Source organism: Schistocerca cancellata, chromosome 1, assembly GCF_023864275.1.
Source record: "Schistocerca cancellata isolate TAMUIC-IGC-003103 chromosome 1, iqSchCanc2.1, whole genome shotgun sequence".
Lineage (NCBI taxonomy): Eukaryota > Metazoa > Arthropoda > Insecta > Orthoptera > Acrididae > Schistocerca > Schistocerca cancellata.
The window spans coordinates 10,393,292-10,420,896 of record NC_064626.1 but is presented as its reverse complement, the minus strand read 5'-3'; the positions used below and the strand labels follow the sequence as shown (position 1 = coordinate 10,420,896).

Sequence of the window (27,605 nt, the reverse complement as noted above, 5' to 3'; positions counted from 1 at the left end):
CGAGACTCAATCCTCATGGCAACGGGTGCACATAGACTTTGCTGAACCCTTTTGGAAAACTTGTTGGCTCATAGTGGTTGACTATTTTAGCAAGTTCCCATTTGTGGTGCCTATTAACTCTACCACATCATGTAGCACTATTCAAATGCTGTCCACCATTTTTTGCATTGAAGGAAGGCCTGAAGTTGTCGTTACAGACAACAGACCTCAGTTCACGTCCCATGACCTTGAAAAGTTTTGTGAACGAAATGGCGTTTGTCATCTAACAGTGCTCCGTTTCACCCCCAGTCCAATGGAGAAGCACAACATTTCATACACACTCCCAAACAACAAACGGTCAAGCTTTGCACCTCCCACACATGGGAACAGGCGCTGCAACTCTGTCTCGCCTCTATCACTCCGACCCACACGACGGACCACCAATGGCGGAACTTCTGCACGGCAGCTGCCATCGGATGCTGCTTCACTTGCTCCACCCACCACAGCATACGGCTCCGCCAATGGCCTGCAAGTATCGCTTTGCACCGCGTGATCTTGTTCTTTACAGGGTTTTTGGCCGATGTCAGCACTGGGAATGAGGCAAGATCCAAAAATGCATTGGCCCACACATCTAAGAGCAGGTCCTAGTGATTTTGCAGAATCAACTTCGCATTTGTCAGTTGCCGTGTGATTCTGCTGCTTTTCTTCCACCAGATTCATGGCTTCATGGGGCCATCTGGCCTTTGCAGCCGCCCACTGGTGCTGCCACGGCACACCGGGATGAGGCAACGGACAATTGGTTTCCGTAATAAAGTGTATTTTAACCGTGTGTGCATTTTGTGTTCTAGTGAGAGGAAACCGGACACCGACCTATCGTACCACCCTCTCCTCATCCAGCCAGGAACCACAAAATATTGCAAGAGGGCACAGCCACAACATAATCATTATAGGTAGACACCCATCTGCAATTTCTTCCATGGTGTTTCAATTGAATATAATGCGTTTTATTACTGAATACTGAACACATGTACAGCTTCCCAAAAATGCCATGTACATTAGAACCTCGCTAATCCATCCCTTAAAAGACCACGAGCATGGTCGGAACACAAAAAAGGTTGGATTATCAGGAGAACACTTTTATTGACCTGTTAGAACACACTAATAATACAGTCCCTCCGATTGCCAGTAGCTTTACTACAGACAGCAATCTTTGTCAAGTTTTGTATGTTTTACAGACTCATTTTGTACACTGAAAGTTCTTGAAGGCAATGTTTTGTAGTTTAAGCCAGACACTTGATCATGAGTCTGATTAAGCTCTTTAAATAAGTTACCAAATTTTGGTACAAATTTATTGGAAATTTATTGGCAGCTGTTTTGATAGCAGGCTGGAAATAATTATATTTCGACTGTCATCTCATTTTTTACACTGATTTAATAAGTCTTCACTCGCTGTACTGTTTTCAATGTCATTGTTTCCATCTAATTTCTCATACAAACTCGGCGCCCTTTTCTTTTATGACTTGTCCATACAACAGAGTTCTTTTTCTTCTGTCTTTCTCAAACTACACCAACAAAGCATTATCTAGAATTCCACTTTTAGCTTCTTCAAAGCCTTGTGTATTTTCAGTTGTTTCTCATCCTCATTTGTTATTGTATGACTTTCATGAGTTATCCTATTTTTTTCACCAGTCTTGAACACATTGGAGCTGACGGACATACTAGATATGTTCACTATGTTTTAACCATAAAACCTGACGGACGTATGTCATACATTCATCATTTATGACTTATTTATTTGTTATTTAAATGCATGTTTTACATTTGTAGGTGGCGAGACTAATTGTTTGGCTTGTCATAAGTGCATTGTTGATGGCTAGCACACAACAGTCTCTTGTGAATGGTACCAGTGTTACATGAACTGTGTGCGCACTCAAAATATTGTTGGAGCTTGTTTTGTTCTACGTCAGCTGCCGTCTTGTGCTATTGTGCGTCTCCTTCCCGTGTGTAAAACCATATAAATAGTGAATACGGCTAACAGACATCGCTTGTCAAACTTAGAGATTGAAGAACTCTTGAACAATGGCCCTGAACTTGAAAATCTTTTGGATGAGATTGGCGATTTTTCAGAAGATGATTATGAGTCACATGAGCTGGAGAGTGAAACCTATGCTGCTGATAGAAATGATGGTAGTGAGTATGAAGAAGCTCATGCACAAGTTTCCGTTAGTCAGATTTGTCATTCAGTTCAACAGCCAGTCCTTCACAATGAATGGTGTCATTTTGATGCACTCCCTGAGTTACCTCTGTTTGAAGAAACGGGTGGAATTCAGGTTCCTGTCAATACATTATCAACAGAACTAAGACTGTTTGTTGCAATTTTTTGATCACAGCATGTTTCTAAAAGTAAAGTCAGAGACAAATATATATGCTACTGATACTACTTCTGAGCTTCGCCGACAGAACAGAGTCAAACCAAAACTTTTATGGAAGAAATGGAGAGCAGTGAGGATAGATGAAGTATATCAATTTTTTGCAATTGTTTTGCATATGTGTGTTGTAAAGACACCTAAACTTAGTGATTATTGGTCTGAAGACACTGTGCTTGTTTCATCATTTGCTTCTCAGCTAATGTCACGAGACAGATTTTTTGCCATATTCAGGATGCTGCATGTGAACAATAATTCACTATGGATATCTCAACAAGAAACAGGCCATGACCCTCTGCATAAAATAAGACCTGTTTGGGTGGGACTTTTTCACAGAAGTAAGACAACACCAGGTCACATCTGCAATGTTAAAGCTTATACTGGAGGAGAATGAAATGTTGACAACTCTGCCAAATCCCTGCTGTTGAGGCTATGTTCCTCTTACTTGGGAAAACGACAAGTGGTATACATGGACAAATTTTATACAAGTCCTGCAGTCCTTGGAGAACTATGGGAAGAAACTACACTGGGAGTTGGAACTGTGATGAAGAACAGGGTAAGTTTGACTAGAGATCTAATAAATCAAAAACTAAAGAAAGGAGAAATGACATTTCATCATTTTCTGCTTAAAATGGAAAGACAAATGTGATGTACACATGATCAATGCAGAAGAAATGAATTAAAATTTTGTGCACCAGCTGGGACTCGAACCCGGGTCTTCCTGCTTCGCTAGTGGTGACAATGCAAGGGGAAATAAGCAGAAGATATGAACTGAAGTTTGTGTTGGGGAGGGCACTCAACTCGGGTAGTTCATGCAGCAATGTTGACCATCGTGCTGTGGTGGTGTAATGGTTAGTATTTCTGCCTAGCAAGCAAGAAGACCAGGTTCGAGTCCCACATGGTGTATACGTGGACAAAGAAAAAAAATTCCTGGATTTCCCAGTTGCAAATACACTTTCTCCCGGATGAAAATACACTTTTTCTGTGTTAAATGACAGTATACTTTTCCTCGGCACTGTAAAACTTATCAATCCTTAGAATGTTTAAGGTTTTCTACACAGACGTAGAATTTGCCGGCACTTTAGAAAACGAAACCCAGAGGGGAAAAAACGCGTTTTGGAAAGATCTTTGATGTGCAGCAACATGTACGCTGCATTTCTTCGTTTTACGGAGGTATAAATTCAAATTCCAACAAACACTGCATGTTATCCAGAATGAGATTTTCACTCTGCAGCGGAGTGTGTGTTGATATGAAACTTCCTGGCAGATTAAAGCTGTGTGCCCGACCGAGACTCGAACTTGGGACCTTTGCCTCACGCGGGCAAGTGCTCTACCAACTGAGCTACCGAAGCATGACTCACGGCCGGCTTCGGTAGTTCAGTTGGTAGAGCACTTGCCCGCGTGAGGCAAAGGTCCCGAGTTTGAGTCTCGGTCAGGCACACAGTTTTAATCTGCCAGGAAGTTTCACTGCATGTTATTTTCCGAAGCAATGAAATCGAGAAGGCGACGCGCTTTTGTAAGCCAGTCATAGCTCATGCCATGTGATCTCGGCAGCTGATGACAGCACAGGACACTTAGTGTAGTCAACCAATAGCAAGATCACTCTTAAGTAGCGCGAACACACAAAAAGAAAAGTTAATGGTTTAAATTAATATACATAGTTTTGCTAGAAGAAAAACAAAGCTTTCGCAAATAATATTGGTCTTGAAGATTAATAAGCTGCAAGAGAAGCTAAGCTTCCACATATAATGCTGATCATTTTGCGCGTATTAGACTTTAAGATACATCACACAAATGTGCCAGTAAAATTTTTATAATGACATAAATGTCTGACCTTCTGGGCTCGAAATTCTTCTAGATGGTCGTCCTCAAAGAGTTGATTTTTAAATGAGAGTCAAACACTCTGTGATTTAAGAAATTCATTGTACGTTCTCACACATAGTTCATCTTGCGTAAAAGGAAATTTACTTTGAAAGTAACACTTTTCAAACCACCAGTCACAATATCTTCCCGTGACCTGTTAGAAATTGGTTCGTTTCAGCAGTTGCCAGATAGCGCCAGATAACAGGCGTCACTGCACCTGTGCAGCTACGATGACGCAGAAAGCCCGCATGTTCGTACGTGTAAAATATTAAAAGATCTTGCATTATGTCATAAAAGAAATAAGACATCAAAGGATACTTCAGGAGCATCGGAATTTCGTGAACTATACTAAAATGCATAATTCGGCTTAAAGTGAACAATCGTATGTCCAGATTCGGATATAAATTTTCTTGAGTACCAGTACTGTATTATCTCATGTTTGGTTCTTTATTATGACATAATGCCATACGAGCTAGAAGATGGAAAACGTGCATTTCAAATGCATAGTTGAAACTAGCAAACAGTGTGAAATTAAACACTTTGTTCCAAATAAATTGACTGCCTCAGCGCAAAGTATTAATAAAAGCAAAATGTCTTTAGCAAACCGACAAAAATAACTTTATTGTTCTGCAAGGTGATTAATGCTTGACTGTCAGAAAGGTGGAAATAAAACCTGAAACTAACAACATATTTTAGCCTTCCGTAATTATGTGAACGTATTTTAATTCATTTGGTAGCTCCCGGCCACAGAAATGCGTTTAGTTTTCATTTAATGTGAGAGCAATAAACGAAGAGGAAACAGCAAAATCACTAAACGTAAACACAGGTCACGTGGAGACTACCCATCTCCCCACTACAACTCAGACTGCTCTGTGCATCAGCCCTAGATCTACGATATTTCCGAACCGGAGCAATTTAGATAGTGGCGCGCAGCCACACATCTGTAGCCAGAAGCGGGAGAAGGTACTACTCATAGGTGACTCAACTACGCAATCGCGAGAGTCCGCCCGCAACTGCTCAAATGAATCAAATGTAAACAGCTGTCATGTCACGCTCATTGGAGGCAATTTGTTGTTAGGAAGCACTGCATATTCTTCCTAAAGCCTTTGACATTCTTTGGTTGGCAGACGCTTGTATGAGCACTGTGTTTTGTTGTTGTATATGGCGCATTTCCTTTGCGACTCAAGTTTTATTTTCGTTTTTTTTCTCTCATTCATGTTTTTTTGCTGCAGCATTATTCTGCAGAAGCGGGATACATTAATATCCTTCATTAGAGTATTGATTCTTACCAGTCAAAATCACAAAAATTTAACTGGTAACTAAAACAAGGAAAGTTCCCGGAATTCTAAAAAATTCCCGGGTTTTTCCCGGTTTTCTCCCCGACGAAAAAATTCCCGGGTTTTTCCCGGATCGTATACACACTGGTCCCATCTGCAACACAAATTTTAATTAATTTCTTCTGCGTCGATCATTATCGCAAAACACAGCATACAATGACTGCTTCACATGTCAGTGTAAAATCCAGAAGTGGATATGTTGAGGTAGCAAAGCCAGACGTTGTACTAGACTACAAATTGTCTAAAACACGTGTTGAGAGAGGAGATCAGCCGATGACTTACTATCCCTTCCAGCAAAAGACTGTAAAATGGCGGAAAAAGATTTTCTCCCATATTTTTATGAGGGAAGTTGTGAATGGCAACATTATTCACAAATCAAAATATCAAAAAAGTGTGCGTTAGCAGATTTTATTTGTAAATTACCAAAGCAATTGGTTCAAAAAGGAGTGAAACTAAATAAAGATACACATTCAGCATCTGGAGTTGCAAGTGCAGACAGACTCACAGCATGTCATTTTGCTGAAAAACTGCTGCCAACAGAAAAGAAAACAAAACCCAGCTAGAAGATACAAGGCCTGTTGGGAACCAGGGAAAACTGCAGGAAAGATAGTGAGGAAAGAGATCAGATACTACTGTAGGCCATGTAACACTGGCCTTTATGTTCCCAAGTGTTTTGAAAGATATCTCATTTGTAAAAATGAGGAAAAAAATTTCACAATAAAACACTTTATGTATGAATGAAGCATTTAAATTTCCTGCTGACAAGTGATTTTAAATCAATGGGGGGAAGGTCACCCAGCAGTGGTATGCCAATCTCTTCCACCTGCCCAAAGAAATTAGTGGAAACAATGGACATGATTATTCATATTCTTTCGTCATCGTCCACAGGCGAGAACAAACTTTTCATTGACATGCGGGTGATGGATAAGCCAATGACATACAGGTCAACATGAGAGATATTGTGCCCCTACAACGTATGAAAATTTTATCCACTTTGCGGAAAAATAAAAATGCCGAGAAACAGAATCTTTAGAGTAATATCTACAAATCCCTGAATAATTTATTTGTGCCAAATGTATACATATTCATAAAGAGGAAGGATTGAAGGTTAATGTGATATACTGCCTAAAGAGGTAAGTGGATTAGTAAATTTATTAAAAAATTGTAAATAGTAGCAAATTTCCTCAGGATTCGGATAGTAACTGGATTGCCAACCCGTTGGGCACCAGTGTGTTATCAGCTGTTGTGCCTACACCAGTTTCATTTACATTTCGAAGAGACTCCCCTTTATCTAACTTTCCAAGCACTTTCAGTTTCCTCACTAAAGACAGCATCACATGTTTGCATTTAGCTGATGCCATAATTTAGTTTTCCACATTTTAATATGAAAGTAACATATTGTCACTACTATATAAAACAAATGGTGCATGATAATATTTATTGACAGAGTTAGAAACAAGCTATTTCATACTAAAACTGCTTGAACTACCACACTCATCAATGGTCAACTACCTACAGATCCATTTCGCAGACTATTAGTCATGTATCAAACACCAGGAATGGGATGGACTGACTAAGTGGGGAGTTGGTCCATTTGAGGTGGGATTAGTGAGGTTCTACTGTATTTTATTGAGCTTGATTTATTCGTGTAGCACCTAGTGTCATTTCTAAAAATGATTTGCTTAAAAATTTTTATATAAGTATAGTAACCCACTGGTTACTAAATCTACCACCCACAGTGGACATAAGTCGGGCCACTACAGAAAGCGTAGTGTGCACCGCCATTCAAACAGCATACCGACAACAACCCGAGGTGGCTGCAGTCAGCAGCTCTGCCATCAGTGAAACCTGATGTGAATAGCATCTTTATAAGGGCAGGCTTGGGCCTGCAGGCCCTCACTTCTAAAATGTGTTCGAGATGTGTAAATTGTTTCACTGTGATCTTGTCGATGTCACTCCATGATCCAATAAATTTTATCTCTTTATGGCTGTGTGTTTCCTTTTGTTCCTAGTCGGAACATAAGTGGCAATGTCAAGGCTCGAATTTTCATGTCTTTCAGATTCTGTAATTTTTTCTGGATTTGGTTCTTCCATGGAGGCTTTAATCCAGTCACTTTGCAACAACAGCAGGCATATAAAGCCATACTGGAATGGTTGTTGGTTATGTTGACCCATACTCAGCTGGCAGTTGGTCACATCCCAATGCCCCCCGCCCCCACCCCAAAGACAAAAGACAAAATGTGCAGTAAAGAGGTATATAAGACTCCTTTGTTATCGTGGATACCCAATTGTATGTGTTACTTACTGTTTATGTTAGCTCCTCTGCAAGAACCAGCGTTGCTTTCTTTTGACAATATGTGTGGTTTGCATTCTCCTATTACAACAAGCATACGCAGGTGGTTGCTGCATGTGTCAAATTCTACTAACATCACAAACAGCCAATCCAATTGTATCAAACTTGGGCAACTGAGCAAACAATGGACATGATTATTCATATTCTTTCGTCATCGTCCACAGGCGAGAGCAAACTTTTCATTGACATGCGGCTGATGGATAAGCCAATGACATACAGGTCAACACGAGAGATATTGTGTCCCTACTCAACTCATACAAGTACACCCGGCTAGCGTCCCCACCATTGGCAAGTGTCGAGTGGCGGTTGGAAAGCTGTAACAAACAGCAGATTCCTATTCTCAGTCAATTCACAGCCGGCGCAGTCTACAAGTCAGCTGTTTGTTCTGTTACCTACTCCGTAGTAACTGATGCGAGTAGTGAAATTTTGTTTCGGTTAGATGCTTTTGCCACTTTCTATTTTTCTATTGCGGATGTGGTGCATCTGGCATTGGGCCAAGTGCCTTATCATGAAATGGATTCCTTGTGCTCTAGAGTTTTCAGACCTGTTTGCCCAGGGTTAAGTTGTCCTAACAATTCACTGCACATGCCCTCACCTTTTTAGGGTGAGGCTAGTGCAAGCAGCTTTATACTTCCAGATTAAGACAGAGATGGATTGCTTAACATCACTGAGAGTGATCAGATCGACTTCCTCAAGTAAAAGGGCTATACCCTTAGTGATCATAAATAATCTGACTGGTCAGCTTTGGCTGTGTATGTCTCTTCAAGGTTACTGTTACTGCACTGGCAGTAATAGACATTTACCCCCTGCCTCGACTGGAGGAGTTCCTCTAACGACAGCTAATGTTTGGAGTCACCACTGCGCCTGCCATCTTACAAAGTTTTTTAGAACATGTTATGACAGTTATTCTTCGTTGCATTAACTATCTCGAAGATATCTCTGTGCCAGGAGCTAGCATGGAGGTTCACCTATGTAACTGTCATTGTTTGTTTACTATTCTACAGGCCACAGACCTCAACTGTAATCTCACTAAGTTGCACTATTTCCAGCCTTCCACTGTTTATGTGGATTGTGACATTTCCCGGCCGGGTGTGCCCCCTGTGGAACAACATGTTGCTGCCCTCGCAGCTTTGCTCCATCTGTCCAATCTACCAGAACATCAGCCATTCCTCGGCATAGTGCCGTACTATAGTAAGTTTATTCACAAGTGACTACTATCGTCCACCCCTCGCACCTTTTGCTTTTCAGAAGTGCTCCTTTTGTTTGGTCTGCAGCCTGTGAGCATGCTTCTGTGCATCTTAAAGATAGTCTCTGCTCCACACCGCTTTTTGTAACAGTTAAAACCGGCAAATATCTGGTTTTGTCAGGGACACTGTCCCAGTACAGGATGGGAGCAGTTCTGGATCATCGCCATTCGCATAAAAAATACTCAACTCAGTTTGGCAACATTATACACTCGGGTGGAAAAAGAAGCACTTGCCTTCATCTATTCCTAAAAAATGTCACGTGTTCTTGTACAGTGCAAAGTTTCATTCGATTACCGACCGTAAGCCCTCGGTTTTTACCGTTCAGCCCACTGGCGTCGTTGCTGGACAAAGCCACTAATTGTCCTCTGCTCTTGTCCCAGTGCTATCACGAAATATATAATTTTGTGCCACCTTGCAAGAAGCTAATGTGGATGCTCTGCCCATCTCCCTGTGGGCCGTGACCTCTTGTACAACAAGAAGGAATTGCTCTGTATTCAACTGGGTACGGAGTTGAGGCATATCGTGGATGGCTTCTGTACCACCAATTCCCACAGTGCCTCAGCTGTGGTGACGGATCCAGTGTTACGGCACACCGTACACGTGATACGACACAGATGGCCTGACCGTCCGTTTGGCCGGGCATCAAACCCACTTCAGCATTTTTATGCTTTGAACCCTTGCCTCTCTCTCTTGAATGGCATTATTCTTCTGTTGATAGAAGAGTTTACTTCCACTGGCACTGTCGCTGGAAGTCCTCCACTTATTACATCAAGGTCACTGGGGGATCTCTCACACAAAACTGTCGGTGTACCACCACGTGGTGAGCATCGACAAGGATGTGGAACACTCTGTCGCGACCTGCTGCAAGTGTTTGGTTCAGGAGATGGTGCTGTGCACTGGTTTTTTGCCAAAGTTGGTCCCTACACAGATAAAAAAAAAAGGTCCACATCAATTTTGCCGGTCCTTTTTAGTTTTTTAGTTTTTTAATTTTTTTATTATTGGCTACTGATGATTAGTGTAATTTTCCTTGTGTCATTTGTTTTCTGCCTGCGACAGCAGACAGAACTGTCAAGGCCCTGTCAAAGGTATTCTCCAGAGAAGGCTTGTCTTGCACCCCAGTTTTAGTTTGTTACGCAATATTTCAAGGACTTTTGTATATTCAATAGTATTCGCCTTGTCACCGTGCATTCCTTCCACTTGCAGTCGAATGACAAGGCACGATGCCTTGTCTGAGCGTTTAAGACACAGAATGTGGCCATCAGCCACAGACACTGCTCAATCTCTTGCTGCTGGGCAGGCACACCCCAGCGGTGTCACCTTTGTCGATGTTATTGGGAAGGCAAAGAGTGTGTGGTGCACAAACAAGATAGCTAATTCACTGGATAAAATTAAAACCATATGGCCAGTTTTGAAGGAACTTTCTGGTCAGCAGCACAAGGTCGACGATATGAAGTCAGCTCGTACCACAAATATTTCTGTTACTGATAAGTCAGATATGTGTACAGTGTTTAACAATCACTTTCTGAGCATTGCTGGTGAATTAAATATAAACTTAGTTTATACAGGGACTCATATAACTCCCTTGGGAAATGCCTTTCCGAGATTGATGTCTGAAATACTCCTCTGTGATACAGACAAGAGGGAGATTGAGTCAATAATTAAATAACTGATGACTAAGGACTCTCATAGATATAATGGAGTGCCTTGCAGAATATTAAAGTACTGTGCTGCACATGTTAGCCCTGTATTTAGCCATATTTGCAATTTTTCCTTTCGGAATGGTCAGTTTCTTGAACAATTAAAGTACTCAGTAGTAAAGCTGCTCAATAAAAAGGGAGAAAGGGATAATGTAGACAATTTTAGACCTATTTCTATGCCATCAGTATTTGCTAAAGTTATTGAGAATGCTGTGTATGTAAGGATAATTGATCATTTTACATCACACGATTTGCTATCAAATGTACAGTTCGGCTTTAGAAGTCGTTTAACAACTGAAAATGCTATATTCTCTTCTCTACGTGAGGTAATGGATGGGTTAAACAAAAGGTTTCAAACACTAGGCATCTTTTTTTGATTTTACTAAGGCGTTTGACTGTGTTGATCACAAAATATTGCTCCAGAAGTTGGACCATTATGGAATACGGGGAGTAGCTCCCAATTGATTCACCTCTTACCTTAACGACAGATAGCAATACATCATTATCCACAGTGTTGAGAATGGCTATGACGTGGAGCCTGAGTGGAAGCATTGTCAAATGGGAGGTGCCCCAGGAATCATTGCTGGGGCCACTCCTGTTCCATATTTATATAAATGATATGCCCTCTAGTATTATAGGTGATTCTAAAATATTTCTAGTTGCTGATGACACTAGCTTGGTAGTAAAGGACGTTCTATGCAACATTGGCACTGTTTCAAATAGTGCAGTTCATGACACAAGTTCATGGCTTGTAAAAAATAAACTAACACTAAGTCACAGTAAGACTCAATTTTTACAGTTTCTAAGACACAATTAAAAAAAAACCATGTATTAATTTCACAGAATGGGCATACGATTAGTGAAACTGAACAGTTCAAATTTCTAGGTGTTCAGATAGACAGTAAATTGTCGTGGAAAACCCATGTTCAGGATCTCATTCAGAGACTTAATGCTGCCATTTTTACTATTCAAACGGTATCTGAAGTAAGTGATAGTTGGACACAAAAAGTAGTCAACTTTGCTTATTTTCAGTTGCTTGTGACCTGTAGTATTGTACTTTGGGATAATTTTTCCCATTCTCAAAGGATATTTTTGGCTCAGAAACAGGTGGTTTGTGCAATACCTGGTGCAAGTTTGTGAACCTCTTGTCGAGCACTGTTCATTAGTCTGGGTATTCTGACATTGGCTTCACAATATATATATTCCTTACTGTCACTTCTTATTAACAATATTAGCTCATTCCCAGGAATAAGCAGCTTTCGCTCACTTAATACTCGTCAGAAATCAAACCTGCATTTGGATCGGACTTCCTTAACTTTTGTGAAGAAAAGTGTGCACTATACTGCTGCATCCATTTTCAATAAGCTACCACAAGAATTCAAAAATCTTAGCAGTAATCCACGCACTTTAAAATCGAAACTGAAGAGTTTCCTCACAGGTGGCTCCTTCTACTCTGTCAAGCAGTTCCCTGAAAAATTAAGCTGATTCCTGTGTTTGACTGGCTCGTCTTTTTTTGGGTTCATAAACATTTTAATGTATCTGTTACTACTTTTATGTTCTAATTTCACGTACTGACAAGTTCCGTGACCTCTCAGATTTGCCCCAACAGAACTAGAAGTGTAAAATAAATATATAAATAAGTAAAACCAGCATATCAGTCTGGGCCAGGGTGTTTGGATGGTACTGTCACTGGAGTCTGTCTGAAGTCCACAGCCAATGCAGCCTTCACAGTTTGCACAGGAGATCGATTTGTGGTATGCTACCAGAACTGGCTGCTTCTGGGATGGACAGGGGGGGATCTCTCTCTGGGCTGTGGGCCCAACTCCTCGTCATACAGTCGGCATCAGTGCCGACGCCTTCCCCTAAGCCGAGTCAGAGACCCCCCTCTCCAGTTCGCCGCTGTCGGTGCCCGCACTGGTGCTCCTCAACGCAGACTCTCGACATCCACACAGCTCTGCGAGCCCTGCACAGGTCCTGCCCACCGGTCACCTCGGTGTCCCTCCAGTCACAGCATCACGGGCCGCGACACGCACACGTGCGAGGAGGATCGTAGTAACCTGCCCGTTACTACACCTATCACCCGCAGCAGATGTATGTCGGGCTCCTACAGCAGACGTTTAAACAGCACAATCGACTACCTGAGGCAGCTGTCAGGGGCAGCCCGGTCAATGACTGCCATCAGCAGGACTGCCGTGCTCACGTGGCAATACACTGGCGACGCCTGGTGTGGAAAGTACCTTTACGAGGGCACGCACGGGCCTGCGGTCCCTCAGTTGTTAAATGTGCTCGAGTTGTGTAAACTACTTTCACTGTATTCTCGTCAATGTCACTAGTAGGCTGGCTGTTGTGTCTTTACCTCTACTGGAAGAAGGTTTGATAATACCAGAGCATTAAGGAATAACAGATTGAGAGCATACGAGGTAGTGTCCTCCTCTGTCTACACACAGATACACAGGTGAACAAAGTATTCCATTTACACCTTAACACACAAACAAATACAATATACTGACATTCCAAAAGATCCATGTAAACAAAATGTGATCTTTCAAATAGAATTAAAGAGAACATTGTGCTACAATACTAATAAGCATAAAGAAAATAATTATGAAGTGTGAAAATGTACTCCAGGAACATACTTTCAAATTGGACACAGCTTTTTTATCAACAATGCCAGATGACAACTGTGTCATGTATGCATCCAGAGCATCTTCATCATCATCATCATCATCCACGGAATCACCACTATTACGAGAAAGTTTCTGCGCTGCTATGATGTACTGTTTTTCCATTTCTTTTATCTGTTGCTGAACTTCATTGTACTTCTTGAGCTGAAAAACAAGAACATACAATGAAATCATCACAGTTGTAAGTGAGATCTTGTTGCTGAATGTATCTCAAAGTGTAACATTGTGGCAGTATTGAGACCATATTACAAGCTGAATTATGGCTGAACAACATAATTTCAACACAAACAAATTTTCTGCAGTTTTTATTTTGGCATCTCATGCTATTCAAAATGTGTAAAGTAAAAACACCAACAAATCTAAAACAAATACAGTAGAACAATGTGATCCTTCCACCATCACAATTAGGATTACAATATGTTAAAGAAATTTTTAATTCTAGTTGTATTATGTAATAGGTGCCACAAGCTTAATCATCAACTACTTTCAAATAGTCCACAGCTCGAGGTCAGCATTGCTGCCTTTATTACTTGGGGCCAGAGGGTTCGATTCCTGACCAGGTCAGAGATTATTTTCACACAGGAACTGGGTGTCTCGTGTTGTACTCATCATTTCATCACATCTTCATTGACATATAAGTTGCCAAAGTGGCATCAAAGAAAAAGACTAGCACTAGGCAGCCAAACTATCCCAGCTGTAGTCTCCTGGCCAATAATGCCACAAGATGATTCAATTTTTACTTTATAACCACATATTAAGAGAAAAAATTTCAAATTCTGCCAGTACTTCACAACTACAATATTATATTTCATAACTAAAGATTGCACAACTATAACACAACAAAAATTTAGTAACTCCTAATCATTTCTATATTGTCACGCATCTGGTCTGTGGATATCTATGGAGAAACAATGTTTGAATTATGGTTTCACAGGGATGTGACATTGATAGTACAGGCTATTTCAAAATGAATATAAGGGTTTTAAGGCTTTGCAGCACTTATGATATTCATTTGATGTATTATTTACAATTGCAAGTTGAATGTAATAATGCTACAATGTACTCATTATTTTGAAACATACTGCACACTTGGGTTTACACAAACGTACCATACTGGTAAATCAAAAACATGGGGAAAATGACGTTTTACATCAAGTTCACAACTTACATAATTAATCTATCCACCAAAAGTTAAACTGATGTGAACATAGCACAACAACAAACCATTTTTCTTTTACTGTGATCGACAGCACCACTGAGGAATAACAAACTTACTTTCAAACTAGTATTGTCTCAATTAACAACAAAAATATTGTCACAGAGTGATTGAATGTGGTTCATTTCATGTCACAGTACTATAATTCCAGATAGAATGTACTACAATTTTGAAGAATGTTACTTTATATTTGAGAAGATTCTAGAAAGTTCCTGAATGTTAGAGAATTTTTCAGAAGGTCCAAGAATGTTCCATAACAGTGGCATGGATAGAATACGGCCTAGCTCAGCAATGTATGGCCCAGAACATTCTACAATGTTCCAGGATGTTCCATTATCCTGTTCCCATTCTGAAGTGTGTATATATGTGATAAGGAGATTTTGCCAATGGTGAATCAAAAAGAAGGAAACAGAAAGGACGCTGAAGAAATTAAACAGAGGAGAAGCACGTTTAGCTTCACACCAGAAGAGACTCAATAGAATGACAGAAACTTTAACAGGGGAACAATGAAATGAAATTAAAGAAGAGGATCAAGTGCAACACTTCACAAGCAGACAGAATGAAACTGTTGAACAAACAACATTACAAAACAAACTAAGTACAGTTACAATGAATGAAGTTTGTGAAACACAATGACCACAAGCGCATGAACAAAACATTAGTGTAAAGAAGTGCAAAGTAGAAGAAGTAGGGATTACAATTTGACAGGTGAAGCATTCTGTTATGATCTCACTAAAAAGAACAATGGACACAAACATGTCAATGCAAAATGGATCATCTGTGTGTTTTACTTCTACAGCACCAAGAAATTCAGTTGGATAACAGAGGATTTTACATGAGTACAATCAGTTTGGCCACATATTCACAACAGCACAGGATCAAATGGTGTCCAATGAATATAAAGTTATGACTCAAGCCAACAAAAGACAAGTTAGAGAACAACAACACTGAATCAATGCACCCCAAGTCACCGAAATTCCGATTGTGGCTGCAGACAATTAGTACAAAAAGATGTGACATAATTATTCAGTTGTGAAAGATTACAATGTATCACAGAAACACACTGTTCTATGATGCACTTCTGTATCTGTTAGTCTTTTTTAAGAGCAGAAGATGGTTGCCATTTCAATTTGACACAAGTGAACCCACATACAGGTGCAGACACACAAACAGACAATAAACTCTAAAGGAATTTTATGCATACTGCATAATGATAAAAGACAATGATGGATATAACTATGTTACCTTCCCCCAAATTATTTCAACAGCTTTCAGTTGACACGTATGCCGCAGTAGAGGCAGAATAAATGATATTCGTATAACAGAACCAAAATAAATTGCTTACGGAATAGTAAGCAGAAGATACGAGAGATGCGCAACCGTGAATGGTGGCAATGTTGACGACATCGGAAGACCGATGATTTTACCTTCAACATATGTAGAAAATCCACAACACAAGCACAAGTACATCCGAGATGCTATGACCTACATAAGAAAATGTGGTGCCCTAATTTGTTCACAGTATTCACTTGAAATTCATCACAGCTGCAGATCACAGATGATGTGATCCACAGACAGGCTCACACGGAATCTTATGACATAATAGCTGAAGCTTTTCGACTGAAATAAGTGACATTCATGAATGTCATCAAAAAGTATCACAATTTTAGAACTGCTAGATGCTAGACGGACACAGTCAAATGGCAGAAATGAGGAATACCTCATTCACACAATTTTAATTGGCTACATGAAAAATTCCATCCACATTAAATTTATCAAGTAATTCACGTTGAATTTCAGAATCCAAAAGAGGATACAATTACAATATAACAGTGAAAAACATGATTTTTGAGAAATGTGGAAGGTTAAATATGAATTCACAATGTACGATTAGAGGCAAATGAACAGGAAGATATCCGAGACCATATTTAAATGAATCACAAATGGGAGAAGATTGCTAGCGTAAGCTCAGAAGACAATCTATGCAAAATGGTAGTATCACTTGTAAAGTAGTAATGCGAGACAGGAGTAGTAATGGTGCCATATAATCCACTTCTCTCAAAGATCGTCTATGGTACAGGACTTTCCCCATTGTGTCCAACGCTGGGGTGCTATTCCAATGTCAGAGAGCCCTGGCAGTAGTGACAGTGTAAAGAAAAACAAGCAGAAGATATGAACTGAAGTTCGTGTTGGGGAGGGCACGCAACTTGGGTAGTTCGTGCAGCAATGTTGACCATCGTGCTGTGGTGATGTAATGGTTAGCATTTCTGCGTAGCGAGCAAGCAGACCCGGGTTAGAGTCCCAGACACAGCAAAAATTTTAATTCGTTTCTTCTGCTGCTATCATTATCGTTAATATGTGAAGTTTATCCGAACATTGTTCGAAATTAAGCAAATTCAAATTGGTTATTTGAAAGAGCCATTTTAGCAGCAAGAAATGTAGTAGTTTATAACACAATAAACCTTTCAGGGCTACCACATGGTGGTAAGCATCAGAGGGTTGCCATACGACACCACAAACTAAGAGAGAGAGAGAGTCGAGTAGGAATTAATTCAGTTAGATGACAGATTCGGAACCCTCAGTACTGAACATCCCGCTGGAGTACTCATAATCGCAACGTCAATAACAAAATTTCTGAGAGAAAGAAAGTTCATAATAATGATTTCAATGATTTCTATGATAGAGGTACTGGAATATGGAAACATATTTCGGTTGCTGTCATTCTGAGAGAAGGTGATAATTTATCCAGAAAGGTGGTAGCCATTAAAAATTACTAAAGTTTTAAACAATCATTCTTCTTCCTCAGGAGTAATGCCTTTTGCGGCGGTTGGGACTGATCCTTAACAGGAAAACTCTTATGTCTCAAAAGGGAGGCTTTTGTCCCTGCCTTCCCACAAATCTATTTTTTTTAAAGTCAGAAGCTTACAGAAGTTTAAAGGCAGCCAACATCCTAGGCATTCAATCTGGGCTTCAAGATGGACCAGCCGCTGCAGCAACATCATCGTTGTGCACTTTTCTTTCCACAGGCATTTCTCCCTTTCAGTTAGTAGCAGTTTATCTGTTCATCATCTCAAACAGAACGCAGGAATGTCACTTACAAATGCATCGTATTTTGTTTGCTCAGTGAGTATCACGTGCTGGGAATGGAAACCGATGGCATCACCTGTGTGGCGAGATTCGCCAGAATCTCCCACTTTTTCACTTCTCTCCAGCTCGATAGAAGTTCTGCGTACATAGTGATCGTTTCTTTATATGTGCTCTGTGTCATTTTATTACTGTCTAACATCAATTATGACCGCCCACAGCTAAATACTGTGTTTTGCTTAATTCTAATTTAAGAACATATCAACATTTTTCGGTACTTCTTATTTATTTCTTGTTAGAGCGGAAATAACCCCCCCCCCCCCCCCCCTTTCCCACTATCCAACACTTCAGGGACCACCTGCAAATAGAATCATTGCTGATGTCCTACGCCACCGAATACTGGATAGGTAATCAACTGAAAATGCTGGCAGCCTGCCAATATTTACTGTACCCATAAACTGGGGCAAGCTCCTTCCAATTTTGCTGCCTGGAACTGCAAAGCTGTCGGAGAGAGGGGGGTGAGGGTATCCACATGCTGATGATATTAATTTAAAAATTAAAAGCAGGACTCTTGCCAAGGAAGGAATATATAAGTCAATTGATTCAAAGGTTGCTGCAAATGAAAATGTTAATTTTCCAAACGAATTTTTGAATTTGGTGCGATAGTCAGATACAGACATGTGAAATGAAGTTCCTCTGGTCAGCTCTACAGAAAACCAGGAGAGAGAGAGAGAGAGAGAGAGAGAGAGAGAGAGAGAGAGAGAGAGAGAGAAATTAATATTTAAGGAGATCTGCACATAACCTCGACCACAGAGGAAAGAATGAGTGCTGCAAGATTGAACTGGTTATGTCAAGTGTAATGAATGCATCCGACTTGAGCTTCAAGTTAATATTTGAAGACGGAGGTACCAAGGAAAAGACCAATTTGGCAGCCTTGGGAGAGATGGATAGACCAGGTTAATGAACATCTTGAGAGGAAAGGAGCAATGTGTGATGCAGTGGAGAGAGAAAACTATACCAGGACAGAAATCAATGGAGGCCAATCATTCACAAAGTTGCTGGAATAAAATTCTGGTGGCAATTATGATAATGATTATGATGATGCATGAGGAATGCCTTTAGATGGTTTAAGATTAAAATAGTATCACCAATTATTTTGTTGAGAAATTTAGCTGTGTCACAATTATGTAATAGAACAAGAATGACTGTGAAACAATTACCAAACAATATAACTGAAGCAAAATTAATGACAGAAAAAGATAAAGGAAAAACAGAATTAATGCTGATGATGTTGCTGCTATTCACTTTAGCAACAGGTACCGCTTTCTTTCTACTGCGTTGATGAAAGATGGTCACGCAGAAACTTTAATTTCCTCAGCTCAGTACAGCCGATAGATACACAAAACAGAACAGAAAATTTTTATCCTAGCTTTCGGAACTTTGTTCCTTCGTCAGGGAGGAGAGAGGGGAAAAAACGGGAAGAAGGGAAAGTGGATTCAGTTACTCACAACCCAGGTTATGAAGCAACTGGGGAAAGGTAAACAGGGAGGGTAGCAAAGATGGAGGCATGGGTGTCAGAGGGAAGCCAAAGATATTCTACTGTAAGTACTGTGCCAGCTTCAAACCAAAGAGGATGCATACAGAAGTAAAGAGGTATATAGTATAAAGATAAACACAACTATGCAGGACGAAAAGATGCATGAATGGCTAAAGAGGAAAGGGAAAGAGAAGAAGACTGAAGAGTAAATGGGAGTGAGGTTGGTTGATGTAGGTTCAGCCCAGGGAGATGATGGGATGAAAGGATGTGTTGGAGGGCAAGTTACCATCTCCGCAGTTCTGAGGGACTGGTGTTGGGTGGGAGAAGCCAAATGGCACATACGGTGTAGCAGGTTCCTAGGTCCCTAGAATTATGCTGGAGGGCATGCTCTGCTACTGGGTATTGGACATCTCCTAAGTGGACAGTTCGTCTGTGCCCGTTCATGCGCTCAGCCAGTTTAGTTGTCATCATACCAATGTAACAGGCTGTGCAGTGCAGGCGTGTCAGCTGATAAATGACATGTGTTGTTTCACATGTGGCCCTGCCTTGAATTGTGTATGTTTTACCAGTAGCGGGGCTGGAGTAGGTGGTTGTGGGGGGATGCATGTGGCAGGTTTTGCAGCGGGGTCGGTTACAGGGGTAGGAACTGCTGGGTAGAGAAGGTGGTCTGGGAATATTGTAGGGTTTGACAAGGATGTTACAGAGGCTAGGGGGGCAACGAAAGACAAATATGGGTGGTGTGGGGAGAATATTGTCAAGGGATGATCTCATTTCAGGGCTTGACTTGAGAAAGTCATATCCTTGGCAGAGTAATTTGTTGATGTATTCGAGGCCAGGATGGTATTGGGTGACAAGGGGGATGCTTCTGTGTGGTCTGGGGGTAGGAACATTGTTGTTGGACGGGGAGGTATGTATTGCTCGGGAGATCTGTTTGTGGACAAGGTCTGCAGGATAGTTGCAGGAGAGGAAAGCACTGGTCAGGTTATTGGTGTAATTGTTGAGGGATTCGTCACTGGAGCAGATACGTTTGCCACGAATACCTAGGCTGTAGGGAAGGGAGCATTTGATGTGGAATGGATGGCAGCTATCAAAGTGAAGGTACTGTTGTTTGTTTGTGGGTTTGATGTGGACAGAGGTGTGGATGTGAGCTTCAACAAGATGAAGGTCAACATACAGGAACATGGCTTGGGTTTTGGAGAAGGGCCAGCTGAAATTCAGATTCAAAAAGGAGTTGAGGTTATGGAGGAAATTAAGGAGTGTTTCTTCACCATGAGTCCAGATCACAAATATGTCATCTATAAACCTATACCAGGCCAGGGGAAGTAGCTGTTGGGTCTTCAGGAAAGCCTCCTCCATGCGGCCCATGAAGAGGTTGGCATAGGACGGAGCCATCCTGGTTCCCATGGCCATTCCCCTGATTTGCTTGTAGGTCTGGCCTTCAAAAGTGAAGTAATTATGGGGGAGGATGAAGTTGAGTGCGATAAGGAATGAGGTTTTTGGAAGATCTTCGGGTGGGCGTTGGGAGAGGCAGTGTTCAAGGGCAGAGAGACCATGGGTATATGGGATGTTTGTGTAAAGGGATGTAGCATCTATGGTGACAAGAAAGGTTTCAGGTGGGAGGGGATTTGAGGCGTTCTAGGAAGTGGTTTGTGTCTTTGATGTAGGATGGGAGTCTGCGGGTGATAGGTTGGAGGTGTTGGTCTACCAGAGCTGAGATACGTTCTGTTGGGGCTTTGAAGCCTGCCACAATGGGACGGCCAGGATGGTTCTCTTTGTGGATTTTGGGTAATAGGTAGAAGGTAGGGGTACGTGGCTCAGATGGAGTGAGTAAGTCTATGGAAGCCGTTGTGAGCCCTTGTGAGGTACCTTGGATTTTTAGTCCAGTGTGCTAAACACTGTGCCACCTCACTCGGTATGTATGTACGTATTTATGTGATTACACAGTACACTCCATGTATGTAATTTGTATACTTCTAAAGTTTTATACGATTATTCCTTTGCTCTGTGGAGCAATTATGCACTCACTATCTGCTTATTGCTACTGCTGCACTTGATAATGTATAATAGCTGTCAGAGAGAATTCATTTCCTCTACAAAGGATCAGATTCTCCTAGAGGTTATGAACTTCTTTATTGCATCAATACTGTGAATTCCTTTTTCTTGACCTGTTCTTGGATCCAGCAAATGAACTGCTTTAGAAAGTGGCATACCACAACCTTATAAGCTCCACTCGGAGATGTTGAGACAGAAAAGTTGGTGTTGGTGGGAAGGATCGACATGGCGCAGGATATGAAGCAGTCATTGAAATTTTGAGTGGTGTGCTCACCAACAGAGTTGACCAGTTGTTTCTTGGCTGCAGTTTGTCGGTGGCCATTCGTGCAGACAGACAGTTTAGTGGTTGTCATGCCCATGTAGAATGCAGGAAAGTGGTTACAGCTTAGCTTGTAGATCCCATGACTGGTTTCACAGGTTGTCCTGCCTTTCATGAGATAGGTGATGTTCATAACTGGACTGGATTGGAGTAAGTGGTGACAGGAGGATATATGGGGCAGGTCTTGCATCTAAGTTTATTAGAGGGATATGAGCCAGAGGCAAAGGGTTGGGAGCAGGGGTAGTGTAGGGATGGACAAGGATATTGTGTAGGATCAGTAGCCTGCGTGATACTACTGTGGGTGGAGCGGAAAAGACATTGGGCATGACATTTCTTATTTCAGGGCACAATGAGAGGTAGTTGGAGATTGTAATGCAATTGCTCCAGTCCTGGACGGTACTGAGTCACTAGGGGAAGGCTCCTCTGTGGCCGGACGGTGGGAGTTTGAGAGGTGTTGGATGAGTGGAAAGATAAGGCACGTGAGATCTGTTTTTGTACAAGGTGGTACCCTCGGTATATTTCAAGAGGCACTGGTCGTCACTACAGATGCGATGGCTACCAGTAGCTAAATTGTACAGAAGGGACTGCCTGCAATGGAATGAGAGGCAGCTGTCGAATTGAAGGTATTGTTGGTGATCGGTAGGATTGATATGGTCAGAGGTACTGATATAGCCATCTTCAGGGTGGAGATAAACATCGAGGAAGGTGGCATGATGGGTTGAGTGGGACCACGTGGAGCAAATGGCAGAGAAAGTGTTGAGGTTCTGAAGGACTGTGGACAGGGTGTCTTCACCCTTGATCCAGATCATGAAGTTGTCAGCAATAAATCTGAACCAGGTTTTGGATTCTAGATGTTTAGGTAGGACTCCTCTAGATGGCCTATTAATAGGTTGTCGTAGGATGGTACCATCCAGGTGCCCCTAGCTGTAACTCAGATTTGTTTGTAGGTAACGCCTTCAAAGGAGAAGTAATTATGGATGAGAGTATAGTTTGTCATGGTGACTAGGAATGATGTTGTTGGTTTGGAATACATTGGGTCTTGGAAAAGGAAGTTTACACTAATATCCCTAATGTCCGTGGCCTTACCTCTATAGAACACTGCCCTTCCCCATGCCTGATGGATTCAGAACCAACAATCTCTTCCTAGATGCCATAACCAACTATATCCTCATCCATAATTTCTTCTCTTTTTAAGGCATTACCCACAAACAAATCCCAGATATGGCTATGTACATCCCCATGGCACCATCCTATGCCAAACTATTCACACGCCATTTAGAGGAATCCTTCATAAACACGCAGAATGCAAACACTCATCCACAACCTCTACACCTCCCCCCCCCCCCCCCCCCCCCCTTGCTTCACCTGGTCTTACTCAACACACCAAGCCACCTCCCTCAATGTTGACCTCCATTGCAAAGATGTAAACATCAGTACCTCTTATCCATATCAAACCTACCAACCACCAACAATACCTCCACTTCGACAGTTGCCATTCATTCCATACCGAGAAGTCCCTTCCATACACTCTAGCTACCCATAGCCATCACATCTGTAGTGACAAGCAGTCCCTCTCGAAATATACTGAGGGTCGCACCGAGGCCTTTACAGATCGTAAAACCCTCCCAACCTTGTACAAAAACAAATCTCCCGGGCCTTTTTCTTCCAATCACCCAACATTTCCCGAAGTCCCACTGTCTGACCACAGAGGAGCAGTCCCCTCGTGACTACCACCCAGGACTGGAGCAACTGAATTACATTCTCCACCAGGGTTTCGACTACCTCATTGTACCCTGATATGAGAAATGTCCCCCCCACTGTCCTTCCCACAAGAGAGGTATTCCACTGCCCGCTGAACCTACACAATATCCTCATCCATCCCTACACAACCACTGCTCCCAACCCCTTGCCTCATGGCTCATATCTCTGTAATAGACCTAGATGCAAGACATGCCCCATACATCATCTCACCAACACCTACTCTAGCCCGGTCACAAACATCACCTAACCCAGGGCCACTTGTGAAACCAGTCATGAGATCTACAACTAAGCTGCAACCACAGCGCTGCATTCTATGTGGGCATGACAACAGACAAGCTGTCTGTCTGCACGAATGGCAACCGACAAACTGTGGCCAAGAAACAACTGGACAACTCTGTTGCTGAGCACACCGCCCAACACGATGTCCTTCATTTCAATGACTACTTGACAGTCTGTGCCATCTGGATCCTTCCCACAAACACCAGCTTTTATGCAATATACCTTACGTTCTCATAACCCCCTGGCCTCAACCTTTGTTAGTTATTGTGCTTAGTCATCAGCTCCTTCCCTGTTCCCATTCCTGCACTACACAGCACTCATTCCACAATTGCACCCAGAGATTTTACCTCTCTCCCCCACCCTCTATGTAACCTCCCGACTGCACCTAGCTGGCTTTCTCCCCACTTTGTCCCTGCACATTCCCAGTGTCACTTTAACATCCCCCAGCCCTACCCCACTATTGCTCCCCCTCCCTGCCCCATCCTTGTCCTTACCTCCACCCAGATGCCTCTCCCCATAATGCACTGCTGCTTGCAGTCTGGCTCCAGCTGCTAGAGACTGTGGTCAATGTGCAATGTGTTGTTTTTTTTTTTTTTTTTTTTTTTTTTTTTTTTTTTTTTTTTGGGTCTAAGTTGGAAGAAAGCCTTTAGTCCTATAGTTTACTTGTTTGACATGTTTCTCGTTGTGCCTACCTGTGACTCAACATCTCTGCTATATGGTGAGCAGCAATCTATCCACTTCATTACATTGTTACATTCCATCCCAGATTTTCCATTGTTTGATTTTGTTAAGAAAAAGCTTACTTTTTTTATGTTCAAACTCTGACAAATTCTCTGACTAGAAATACGTCAGTTATCTTATATGAGAGCATTTGCACTCCAACACTGACCTCCTTACCTTTAATTCTGCCTGTCTATGTAGATTATCATCTACTATCACATGTAGCTCTTTTCAGTCCAGCTTTTTTTAAAGTAGGCCACATAAATAGTTTTAATAATGGCTCACAAGTAAGATTCTTATTCATTATTTCTACGGGGTAGACATATGTGGTAGTTTACTCAAGATTATATGCAACTCAGGATCATCTGAGGCCAAGTTGTATGTCTATCAGAATAATATGACTGCATAAAAATCCAGTCTCTTTCATGACTCATACTGATGGGTTAGATTTTGGGAGACATTTTGATAAACAAATGTGTGTAACTCCTTGCTGTGCTAAGAATTCTTTGAAATTATTACTAGTAAACTGTGCCCCACTATCCTTTAACATTCTCCATGGTTTTCCTACATTCACAAAATACTCCTTTAAGCAATGTACTAGTGACTGTTGTAACCGGCTTAATTGGATATAATTTTACGCATTTGGACTGACATTCCACCAACACTAATATGTATGTCACTCCTTCTGTTCCTTTCAATAACTGACCACAAAAATCTGCAGTTATTACATCACATAGCCCCTTTAAAATTGTAAGATACATTGTGTATGAGACAATAAGACTCTCTGGCATACCTCATATGTTCTTAATATCTTCTTTATCTTTATACTTAAATTCTTAAAATAATAAAATTTACTCATATGTCTGATACACTTATAAATCGTGAAGTGCCCACAGCATTTATGTAGAAACAATACGATGCCACTGTCTACAGTTTGTGGAATGCAGTACTCTTACTGTCCTGTCTATAATACTCTAATGTCAACTTGTATCAACGAAAACAGTGCATCCTCACCTATCATCCACATAGCTTTGTCTTCTAATAATAGTAATGTCTGTTCATATATTTCTCGTGTGTAACCAAAATATTCATCAGTTTTTATATCCTTTTTATTAACAGTGCTAGTCTACTCACTTCATCATTATGTAGCTTAAATTCAGAAATTTAATCAAAAACATAACTCATGGTCTGGTAGTATATTAATGTCATTCGAGCCAAGATACAGTATTAGGAGTGACCTGGGTAAAATAGGAGCAGAAACTGAGCACACAAATGTGGGGTTTGTGGAGGTCTTTCAGTGCCATGATCAGCCCTGGGTAAACACTGCTGCAAGGCATGAGCTGAACAGGATGCTCCAGACACCAGTAACATCTCACATAACTGTTGTTCGAGTAAATGCTATTGGTACGTGGGGATACACTACACATGGCCTGCACCTGAATAGGATGGGGAGAAATAAGTTAGCTTCTCTATTAGCAGAAACTGTAAGGGGGTCCACAGTCACACAAGGGGTGATCCCTGTGGTTTGTGGGTCCAGGCAGACAGGTGTTTTAGGTTAAAGCCAAAGTCCAGACAGATGACAATCAAGATAAATAGAATAAAAGAAACTACATGTACAGTAAATAGGGGTACAGCTAAGGGCAGTATCAACTTACTTCATCAAAATATCAGGGGAATAAATAATAAAGTAGATGAGCTATTAGTGTGTTTAGATGATCTCAAAAATAAGAATGAGATTGATATACTCTGTCTGTATGAACACCATGGAGCTGTGGGCATGGATAGTGTCAGTATAAGTGGGTATAATTTAGCATCTTACACTTGTAGATATAGGAAGGACGAAGGAGGAGTTGCCATTTTCTTAAAACAAGGGGATAAATGCAAAACTGTAGAAGTAGGCAAATTTTGTGTTGATCAGCACTTTGAGGTTTGTGCATGTGAACTTCAGCTAGATAATGTAGTACTGATATTAGCAACAGCGTACAGGTCCCCATTAGGAGACTGGGAGCTATTCATAAAAAAGTTTGACTCCCTATTATGCTGTCTGTCAGACAAAAAGAAGAAGTTATTAATCTGTGGTGATTTCAATGTAAATTTTCTAAATAATCCTGAGAGGAAAAGTGAACTAGAAGTGCAGTCTGAGACTGCAGATGTATGTGCAAGTTGCCTTTGCGTGAGTGTGTGTATGTGTGTCTATTGCTGATAGAGGCCTTAATGGCCAAAAGCTATAATTGTGTGAATCTTTTTGTTGTGTCTATCATGACTCAGCATCTCTGCTATATGGTGAGTAGCAACTTTCCTTCTCTGATATTGCTACATTCCATCTTGGATTTTCCATTGTTTGATTTAATCATTAAAATATTGTTTTATTAATTTTATCCTTTTCTCACAGTCCTTTACATGTAGCTTAGTCTTTTTGTTGTGCCTGCCTGAGACACAATCTTTCCTCTGCACGGTGAGTAACCCATCCACCACCGATACCTGTAACTGTCCTTGGTTCCCCTGTTGTGTACTGTAGTGATTTTGCAGTGGTAGTAGTTGTGGTTGTGCAGATATGAGTGCTTCAAGGGATCATTACCATTCTGTGGTGGTCACCAGGACAGATGTCTTTTCCCATCAATGTAGATTTCAAGCGGAAAAATTTTTGAGGAGAAGGTGTTAGGGTTCTGGAGAATGTGGACGGGGTGTCCTCACCTTCAATCCAGCTCATGAAGATGTCATCAATGAATCTAAACTGGGTGAGGGGTTTGGGATTCTGGGTGGTTAGGAAGGATTCCTCTACATGACACTAGAAAAGGTTGGTAAAGGATGGTGACATGTGTATGCCCATTGCCATACCATGGATTTATTTGTAGGTGGTGCCTGCAGTTGTGAAGTAATTGTGAGTGAGGATATAGTTGGTCATGGTGGCCAGGAAGGAAGTTGTAGGATTGGAATCCATCAGGCATTGGGATAGGTAGTATTCCACAGCGGCAAGAGCATGGGCTTTAGGAATGTTAATGTAAAGAGAGGTGGCATCAAAAGTAATGAGCAGGGCACTGTGTAGCATGG

General features: G+C 41.3%; 1 protein-coding gene across 2 annotated transcripts in view; it reads right to left on the bottom strand.

Moving 5' to 3' along the window:
* LOC126164011 (kanadaptin) overlaps positions 1–27,605 on the bottom strand; it is a 318,048-nt gene that overhangs the window by 76,574 nt on the left and 213,869 nt on the right. For both annotated transcript variants that reach the window (XM_049920204.1, XM_049920205.1), the window contains exon 6: positions 13,539–13,730. In XM_049920204.1, coding sequence (XP_049776161.1) covers positions 13,539–13,730 — 192 coding nt within the window. The remainder of the gene's footprint in view (positions 1–13,538; positions 13,731–27,605) is intronic.